We start from the raw sequence: 10,508 nt of genomic DNA on the forward strand, positions 1-10,508 counted from the left end.
CTGTTTCAATGCAATGATTACAATAGTCTGCACCCAGCCAGCACCAGTACAAACCCAAAGCAATTCGTAGGCTTCATTCACTTCTTCCTCCAGGGACTAGGAAACAGCTAAAACCCACAACAGTCATTTCACAGGAGCATCTTCTTGTTTTTGTATTTGTTCGTTGAGCGTCATGATGGGTTCTGTAGAGATGATCTCATTCAGAAACATCATGTGCTTGGACTGTATTCATTCCTCATACACTACCCCTGTCCTGTAAGGACCTTCCTTTTCCCACAGTCCTGTTTCTACTTTCATGACATACTGTAGCACAAATCTTAAAAGGTCTTATTAATAAAATCAAACCTGAGGCCAGGTATTGGGGTGAATGATGAAAGATCAGAGAGGCAGAACAGCCACAGCTAACTTCACCTCGCCAACTTCTCAGCTGATCTCATTTCCTCAAACTGGAAGCCTCTGAGTCCTCATCCAGAATGAATCTCAACTGAACTGTTGCTAAAAGTCTAAAAGCTTTAAAAGGACCTAGTTCCTGGTCCTTATGTCTTATATACTTTTCTGCTTCCTGCCATCACTTCCCAGGACTAAAGGTGTGTCACCTTGCTTCTTCTTCTTCTCCTTCTCCTTCTCCTTCTCCTTCTCCTTCTCCTTCTCCTTCTCCTTCTCCTTCTCCTTCTCCTTCTCCTTCTCCTTCTTCTCCTTCTTCTTGTTTGTGGGCTTTTGCTTTCCTTTTTTGTTTGTTTTGGTTTGTTTTTCAAGACAAGGTTTCTCTGTGTAGCCCTGGCTGTCCTGGAACTCGCTCTGGAACTTATATTCTACCTGCCATCCTTCTGATCACAAGAATGCATCTTAGGTATGTGACCAACAACAATTGTTTTAAACAAATTTACTTGTTTGGCTTTTCAGGACAAGGTTTCTCTGTGTAACAGGCCTGGCTGTCCTGGAACTCGATTTGTAGCCCAGGCTGGCCTTGAACTCACAAAGATCTGCCTCTCGAGTGCTGGGATTTAAGGCGTATGCTACCACTGCCAACTTTTGCTTGGTTTTTAGATAGGATCTTGCCTTGTATGTAGCACAAACTGGCTTCAGACTTGTGATCCTCATCACTCTTAATATACAACTGAAGGTTTTTGGTTTTGTTTTTCGTTTACTTAGTGTACTACAGAGTATATGCAATGGGCATGATGGTTACAGAAGAGCTGTGTGATGCGATCTTGATTTCAGTAAGCAACTTCAGTGTCAGCTACTGGGACGTTTAAACTATACAAGGATAAGCACATTTATTATTTGACAATTTCATACATGTGAGTAATGTAACTTGGTCAAACTCCCCACCCCCTGTGCTCTCTTATCCCCCTCTGACTCCTGCCAAGCCCCATTCTTGCCAACAATCACTTCCAAATCGTTTCTGAGTCTAGCTAGGGCTGCCTCCATGAGCATGAGTGTGGAGCTATCCACTGGAATATGGGCAACTCCCAAGTGTCGGCACCATGGAAGACTTGACTGTCTCTCCCAGCAGCCCTCAACAGCCAGCTGCTTCCCAGGAAGGAGCAGGTGACCAACACTCTGTCCTGTAGAAGTACAGCAGTCAGGGAACACCTTGCAGGAGTTCAGCATCTTTCCACATGTGGATTCTGAGGATGGAAGTGAGGTGGTCAGTCTTGGCAGCTACCTCACCCACCATTCAGTTATTATAATCCAGCTGGAAAACTAATGTTGGCTGTGCACACAAACACGCTGATACATACATATTGTTGCTATAAAAATGTGTTTATGGATTTTGCACATCAAAACACCTTATGCTTATTGCTTCTCTTAGAATTTTATCTTGCAGGTCAGTGCACTCAAAACTGAAAACACTTTACATGTTTATCAAGCTACTACTAAAAGACTGGAAAACTGATTATCAATGCAGTTTTATAGGATTTGGGGTCAAGAAAAAAAGGGGTTCTCATGGGGGCTCTGCCATTTACCATGTATGATTCTGAATCTGAACCTCAAAGCCCTAGTTTCCTCTTTGTGAAGCAAGAACACAATAATCCTTACTTCTTAAGGATTAAATAGATGGACTAAAGTCATTTGTCTTTAGCTCAGATTAATGTATCAATAAGTGATAAGAAAAACTGTGTAAGGCAAATTGCTGAACAGTCTTATTAATAAAAACCTGGAGCCACATTGGGGTGAATACTGAGAGATCAGAGGAATAGGACACACCACAGCCGACCTCACCTCACCAGAGAGAGCTGCTCCTGTGTACCCACGCCTACATGCCTTTCTGTCCCTGCCCTCTCCCTTTCTCTCTCTGCCCAGCTCTATCACTTCCTGTCTGTACAGACCTCCAGACCTCAATGGTTAACTAGTGCTGGTAATTAAAGGTGTGTGCCACTGGCTCCGTTCCCAGTGTGGCCTTGAACTCCAGAGATTTGAAAGAATCTCTGCCTCCCAAATGCTAGGATTAAGGGTGTGTGCTACCATTGCCTGACCTCTGTGTTTACTGTAGTAGCTGTCCTCTGATCCTCAGATAAGCTTTATTGGGGTACACAAATAAAATATCACCACAAAACTGCTTGTATAAAGCACTGAGTCTGGAGTCCCTGGCTACAGCAGAGAGCTTCAAGCTGTCCGGTATTATGCTAACAAACACACTAGCTTGGGAACCAGAGGACCCAAGCTTAAATAGAAACCTTGCTTTTTTTCCTCCCAAGCTACGTGACCTTAATCAAGGCCCAACCTCTTTGCACGTCAGCTCCTTGTTTAACTGGCCTGTATCAACAGTATTAATTACAGTTTTTAGAGCACTGACCATATCCAGTGTAATCTGCTAGGTTTACACACAAACTCCTCCAGTCTGCATGTCAGCCTCCGTGGTAGATAGCCTTATCTCCATTTGATAGGTGGCTGATGCTGAGAGACATCAACCTTGGCCAGGACCACCCAGCTACTGCTTGATGGCAGAGCCTGGCTCCACAGTCAGCTGCCTGTTAACCTGCTGCCTGCCTTCCCCAGGAAGGGAAAGGAAATGGCTGCTTTGACATCACCTTTCCAGTCAACAGTCCTGTGCAAACACTGTGTTATGGTGGCGGTCCTTTGTTCAAAGAACTGAGTGACACAAAGAATTTGGGGTGTGTCCTTGGAGCCTAGAACCCTGAAAGGACAAAGTTATACTTTTAAAACTCTTCTCTTGGAGCCGGAGCGATGGCTCAGCAGCTAAGAGCACTGACAGGTCTTGCGACAGCCCTGGTTAGATTCCCAGCACCCACATGGCAGCTCACAACAACCTCCAGTCTCAGGAGTCTGACCGTACAAGCACATGCAAACAAAACACCCACACACATCATTGTTTTAATCTCAAAGAATTAATAAAAATGACTCTTTTCTTATTGAAACTTCACCTTGACCTCAATTTCATTTAAACAGACCGATAAACAATGAATTTAAAAAGAAAGAAAAAGGGGTTGGGGGCTTAGCTCAGTGGTAGAGCGCTTGCCAAGCAAGCTCAATGCCCTGGGTTCAATCCTCAGCTCCAAAAAAACAAAACAAAACAAAAAAACCACACACAACTAATTACAGAACTGATGTGTATAAGCTACTGGACATTACACTCTACACTTCTGGAAGCCCACTGCAACAAAAGTCTGCACTCCTAAAGAAACAAAATTCTGTGTGTGTCTGTGCATGCACGCATGCATACATGTGTATGCAAGAGCACACGCATTCACACAAGAGTGAATAAAATGCTTTCATGTGTGCAGGTGCATGTGAAGGCCAGGGGACAGTCCTGAGCATTGTTTCTTGGACTCAGTTGTCTCACTTCAAGTAGACTAGGCTGGCTCAGGCCCCAGAGATCAGTCTCCCTAGGCACTGGGGTTACAATGGGTGTCAAAGCACCTGCTTTTTTTTCTGTTGATTTCGGGAATTTGAACTGAAGCTTTTTGCCGAAGCTCCAAAACATTTCCCTCCCACCTGCATTTGCAGGAGGCTCTTCTGGGTAAACATAAAGGGGCCACAGAATTTCCCATAAACTAATGTATTCAGGAAAGAAACTAGGTGAACTCCATTTCTGGGCACTATGTACTCTCGCTAAATTTCTTGATCCCTTTTCAAAGATACCTTGGGAGAAGGGTGAAGCTGAGCTCTTGCATGTAAACTGTTTGTTAGTCAGACAGTTTGCTGTGGTTTTCTGAGTCACCTCCTTAAGAATAACAACCCAGATTCTTAATTTCTTATATATTACCAGAGCATTTCTTCTGGAGCTGTTAAGAATAGCAGTGGTGGACAAAGTGAGCTTCACTTTGGACCCACCAGGACGTCTTTCTCCTTTACTCTGGGTGTGTCCAGGAAGGCACTTCACTGTTTTTCCCTCCCCTTTATCTCTGGTTAAGACTCCCAGGGCAACTCTGACAGAAAGTCTAAGAGTAAAGTCCAGGTCCGGTGGAGGGCATTAATTTGTCCTGGCAAGTCTGAGTCCCGGAAGGTGCTGGCGCACATCCTACCCTGCACGACTGGCCCTGAGCACGTCCACGGCCGGCTCCTCAACAAAACAAAGCCTAGTCGCCGGACCCCAGTGACCCACAATCCGGATCTGAGCAGACAGTTCCATCCGGCCCCAGCACTGGCCTTTTCCTTGAGCATTCTCTTCCCGGAGGCGCCGGGGACCGCCCCACCCTGCTGGCGACTTGACGCTCAGGGACTGCGCCACCAGCTTGGGCAGCAGACAGGCTGCGCTCCCTGCGCTTACCTCGGACGGCTCGATCTCAAACACGCCGGCGATCTTGGCGTAGAGCTCCTGGATGCTGGAGAACTCCTCCACTCGGCCCGTGGCGCTGCCATGCGCCAGTTGTGCGTGGAACACCAACCTGCGTGCCGGAGCTGGGGGTCCAGGGACACCCTCGAGGACGCCGGACTTCTCGCCCTCCACTAGACGCGCCGTCTCCTTGGACTTGGCCGCCTTCTTCTTCCCGCGCAGTCCAAGCGGCATCTTGCAGGGCCGATGGCGTGGGCCACCTGTGCTACCCGTGCCAGCTCCTTGGCCTCGGACAGTGGACTTTGTGCTCAGGGCTCTGGCCCCAGCTCCCTGCAGGTGACAGCGGCTGTTGGGCCAATGGCAACAGCGCTTCCGCCTGGCGGCGCGGGCTTCAGGCCCCCTCCCAGTGGAGGACAAGGCACCTGAGCACGGCAGTCACTGCTCTCCATGGCTCTGGCAGAAGGAAAGCTGTGCATGGCGGGTCAACTCCCTTCTCGGCCCAGGCCTCCTCTGAGTGAAAAAGAATTGATTTCCATGAAGATGCTGACAAAGAAATCTTACAACTAGCATGTTGGCCCTGCCTTGCCTTTCAGAATCTGGACACTCAGCTGGGTATGGTGGGTGGTTCAGGCCAGTGATTCCTCCCTCCCCTCACCCCAGCAAGCACACATACACCGGACTATTAAGGTTAGGGCAGGATGATTGCCATGTGTTTGAGGCCAGCCTGGGCTACAGGATGAACCCCCCCCCCCAATTTTAGTATTTACGGGAAAATTAAAAGATGTTATGTCCTCTACAGTATGCAGAGCAGGCAAGGCTTTAAAAGAAAACTGTTACGTTTTTTCTTTCCTTTTCTCATACACAGAATCTAAGGGACATTAGAGAAGGAGGAGGAAGGAAGGAGAGGAGACAGAGCAGTGGAGGAAGAGATGTAGAAACAAAAAACAATCGTCTATATGCATGAAAATGCCATAAGGAAACTCATAACTTTGTGTGCTAACTTTAAAAAGGAAATTATAGTAGACATGGCATTCGGCCACACTCTGGTAACCACAGCCTGTGACTTTGTCTCTAGGGATTTATACAGAAGTCATCCTTCCCGGTAAAGGAACTCACAAAACCTTGTGAGTCTGTCAAGTCCGAACACCTGAGCCAGGCCCTCAGCTCCTCCCTTTAACCTATTCATTTTGGAAGGAGAGCTTTCTCCTGTAAGCTTCAACACTCCCAATTTCTTTGTTCCACCCACTTAGGGAAACTCAGTCCTGCCCTTCAGAGAGCTGAAGCAGCCATTCACTGAGATGTGTGTGCCCTCAGTTCCCCATACCTTGTTAGTAACCCTATCCACCTTATGTCTCTAAGCTCTGAAGCTGTCTTTCATCTGACTCCATCTGATTTCTACGCTCAAGGCTCTCTTTTTTAAAAATGTGTATGTGCACATGCGTGCATGTGCACGCATTCCTTCACACATTCATCTGTATACTGCAAGTGTATCTGTGGAGATCAGAGAACAACCTTGTTTGAGACAAAGTCTCTTGTATGGTGCTATGCACACCAGGGCATTTGGCACAAGAGTTTCTGAGGTTTCTCCTTCTCCACCTCCCATCATAGCCCTCACACTTGGACAACAAGTGTTTTACCCACAGAGCTATCTCCCTAGCCCAAAGCTGTCTACTTTTAAGGTACCTATTGATTTATTCCTCATCTCCTGGGGCCACAGATGATCAGCACCACATTGTTCTCCTATCCTTGCTGTTTCCTCCAGCTGCTGCTTTTTTTCCAAGGAAGCATTTGCTGTCAGCCGTGAGCAGACTGTGCCCCACACTCCCTGAGACTGGGTTCCCTGTACAATCAGCCTGCATCATCACCCAAGTCTACCAACTAGAAGCCTTAAGTGATTTGGCTTTGCCCCACCTTCAGTTTTGCTGAGTTGATGCTTTCTGAGCACCCCCAGACTTATTCAGCCGTCCTCCCCCATCCCCGTGCTCTCCCCTAAATGACTGCACTTCCTCTCAATTGCACAGATAGTGTCGGCCAAACCACATATCTGCAGTTCAGTCCAATAGGAAGAGTATGGTCTAAGGAAACTCTTAAGACTGTCTAACTGACCTCATTCTTGATAGTGAATGTTTTCTCTTTATCCTCAACTAAAATGAATAGACCCAACATGCACTATGGTCCAAGTCAAGACATTTTTGAGTCATCAAACCAATTTTTTTCCATCTCCCATCACCTCTCCTAAAAGCCCAGCCTTGAAAATCCATGTTTCTCCAGGTAAAGTTAGTAGATGTTCTGGGAGGTAGGGTGGGGTAGGGAGAGAAAAGAGTCTGTGATTGTGACGTGGGAGCTGAAGAGATAGCTGTTAATAGTATTTGCTGTGTAAGCAGAAGGACCCAAGTTCAATTCCCAGCAGCCATGTAAAAGCAGGGCACAGAGAGTTTGTACCCCAGTGCTAGGAAAGCAGAGAATGGATGATCCTTCATCTTGTTGGCCAGCCAGTCGAGACAAATTGGTAAGCTTCTGGTTCAGTGAGAGACCCTGCTTCAAAAAATGAGGTGGAGAGCAATTGAAAAAGACACCTGACATTGACCTAGCCTTCGAATGCATATACGCACACATGGCCACACACAGAGAGTATTGTGAACATATTGAACATTCTGGTTCATCTGAATGACTGAATCCAAGATTCTGCCACATGATCTCAGAGTTTGAATTTGTCTTTGCGGCTATGATTTATACAGCACCAAGTAGAATCATTTGGTCTTGGCCTAATAAGAAAAGAGGAAAGCCAGGTATAGTCACAACACCTATAAACCTAGCACTTCAAAAGCTAAGGCAGGATGTCTTAAGTTTGAGGCTAAACCAGGTGAGAGAAACTGTTTTAAAAAAAAAAAAAGTAATAAGCAAAGGAAAGTCTGAATAAATGGTGCACCCTGCTCAAGTGGAAGCTGAAGAACTTGTCATTGCACTGTATGAAGAGCGACAGAGAAGTCCAATTTAATCAAAGCAGGAAGATAAGTCATCATAGGGCGTGTGGCAGATGCATAGTGAGGATCTGGGAACATGGAATGTGAGCCTCAGAAAAGCTTTAAGGAGAAAAATGTGGGCATTTCTTTTCTTCTTTTCTTTTGTGCCTCTTACAATCCTCCTGCCTCAGCCTCTGGACTTAGAATGGCAGATTTTGCTACCACACCCAAAAAACAGGATCGCCCAATAAAACACCAAAAGAAACAGGGTAAGTAAGGTGTTGGTGTCAGGAGGTCTGGGGATGTAGTTCAGTTGGTACATTGCTTGCCCAGCATATACACATATACACAAGTAGGTAAGCATGTGAACACACACACACACACACACACACACACACACACACACACACACACACATTTTAATTGGATGTCAATAGCTGTGTGGTTGTATTTCCAGGTACTCTGTTCTGTTCCATTAGTCTAGATACCTGTTTTGTGCCATTATCATGCTTTTTTGGTTACTATGGCTCTATAGTATGATTTGAGATCAGGTATTGTGTTATCTTCCACATTGTTCTTTCTTTTAAGGATTGCTTTGGATACTTAAGATCTCTTCTGTTTATATATAAATGATAGGGGTTTTTAATACTGCAAAGGATTTTATTGATATTTGCATCAAGCCTAGATTGGGATATCTATGAGAACACCATAAAGCTGTTCTCACATTATTAATTCTGTCAATCTATGAGTAAGGGAGGTCTTTCCATCTTCTGGTGTCTTCAATTTCTGTCTTCCATGTCTAAAGTTCTGATTGTCTTCTGTCTTCCCTTCTTGGTTTGGTTTATTCCCATGTTGTTTGTTTGAGGAGGGGTATTTGTCTTGAAGCTACTGTGAAGAGGAGTTTTTCCTTGATTTTTTTTTCTCAGCATCCTCATCACTTATAAATAGAAAGGCCACTGGGTTTTGTATGTTGACGTCATATCCTGCTACTTTGCTGAAACTGCTCATCAGGTCTGAGTTTCCTGATGGAGTCTTTAGGTTTATATACCCTGACTTTTCCCTCACTCCCTGCTAGGTAGTTCTCAATGGTAGAAGGCATTTCATATTTCTCTTTAGTGTTCTGTTTAAATTTTTATTGTCTTATATGTATAATAGATATCAGTAAGTATAACTGAATAAACTAGATTTCCCTTTGGTATGGCCTAAGATGAACTAATAGAACACAACTGAAAAGTATCAAGCTAGGTATATGGCTCAATGAGAGAGTGCTAACCTAAAATGCTGAGGCCCTCTGATCTCAGCACAGTTAAAAAAAAAAGAAAAGAAAAGAAAGAAAGAAAAAGTATTGGGTTTTCATTTTGCAACTAGGATTAGAGTGCAGCTCAGATTGGCATTTCTAACAATATTAAAGTACCAACTTTAGAATCAAATATAAGTGAGTCATTAAAATTTTCAAATTAATATACTCTTATGTCTGTCAAAAGCAATATTATCTTATTGATAAGGCAATATATAGCTATTAAATGAATCATAAAATAAATTTATTTTTTTCCTCAGAAAATATAGCCTCTGATTAAAACATTAGTTTTGAAGAAACACACATGGTCCCCACCCTGTCCCACATACCCACTGTGGATGGATCCATCAAGCAAATACTTAGGAAAAAATAAACACAGGATTTGTTCAATGCCATGCAGCTTTCATTGGCACTAAAGATAGCTTGTTTTAGAGTTGCATGGCAACGATGGGCAACCAAAGATGACAAGTAGAGGAAAAAATAACTCAGCTGAAATTCAAATAAAATTTGCCAGGAATGATTGTAAATAGCAAACTTAAAACTGGAAGAAAGAGGGAGAAAGTGATGGAGTGTGGAGAATGAAGTCAGAGAATGGATAAGCAAGTGCCTAGTGAGTCTACTGGGAGCTTGCTCTGTCAGCTTTGTTGTGGGATAGAATATTTGTTTAACCAAGGAAAGACGTACTGCATTTGTGTTGCAGAATAACTGTTTAGCTGTGTAAAGGTATGCTGCATTTGTTTAACTATATAAGATGTGTTGCTGTTTCACCTTGCCTCCTAGAGCACCTGACTGGTCCAATAAAAAGCTGAACAGCCAGGCAGAGGAGGGATAGGCAGGGCTGTCAGGCAGAGAGAAAAGGGGAGGGGGGCAGCCAGCCAGGGGCCAGAAAGATAGACACAGAGGAAGCAGGAAAGCAGGATGGACAGTACATAGCTGAGGTAAATGAGCTCCAGGGTAGCACACAGATGAATAGAAATGGGTGAATTTAAATTAAAAAAGATAGCTAGAAACAAGCCTAAGGTTAAGGCCAAGCATTCACAATTAATAATAAGTCTCTGAGTCATGGTTTAGGGGCTAGCAGTCGCAAAAGACCTGCTTCATGGCTTTGTGCCAGAACTTAGCATATGTCATCTCAGCCATGGCTTTGTGTTATGGAATATTAGTTTTGAATGTGCTACATTTGTTTATGCTGTACAACATTTGTTTAATGATGCAAAGATGTGTTGCATTCTTTTATGTCACATTTGTTTAACTCTATAAAGCTATGTTACTGTATCTGTCTAAAACACCTGATGGGTCTAATGAAGAGCTGAACAGCCAATAGTGAGACAGGAGAGGGATAGGCAGGGCTGCCAGGCAGAGAGAATAAATATAAGGAGAAAAAGAGAAGAGAGGGGAATAAGAAAAAAAGGAAAGGGGACATCAGGGGCCAGCCACCCAGCTACACAGCAAGCCATGGAATAAAAAGTAAAGAGAGGTACATAGAATAGAGAAAGATAAAAGCCCA

The 10,508-nt window shown here is 44.4% G+C and overlaps 1 protein-coding gene across 1 annotated transcript in view; it reads right to left on the reverse strand.

The window, feature by feature from the left end:
• Positions 1 to 5,048, reverse strand: part of Gipc2 (GIPC PDZ domain containing family member 2) — a 69,057-nt gene extending 64,009 nt beyond the window's left edge. Inside the window, exon 1 of the mRNA XM_036190720.1 lies at positions 4,736 to 5,048. Coding sequence (XP_036046613.1) covers positions 4,736 to 4,975 — 240 coding nt within the window. The 5' untranslated portion in view covers positions 4,976 to 5,048. The remainder of the gene's footprint in view (positions 1 to 4,735) is intronic.
• Between the last annotated feature and the right edge of the window lie 5,460 nt (positions 5,049 to 10,508).

The sequence above is a fragment of the Onychomys torridus genome, chromosome 6 (genome assembly GCF_903995425.1).
Source record: "Onychomys torridus chromosome 6, mOncTor1.1, whole genome shotgun sequence".
NCBI classification, from domain to species: Eukaryota; Metazoa; Chordata; class Mammalia; order Rodentia; family Cricetidae; genus Onychomys; species Onychomys torridus.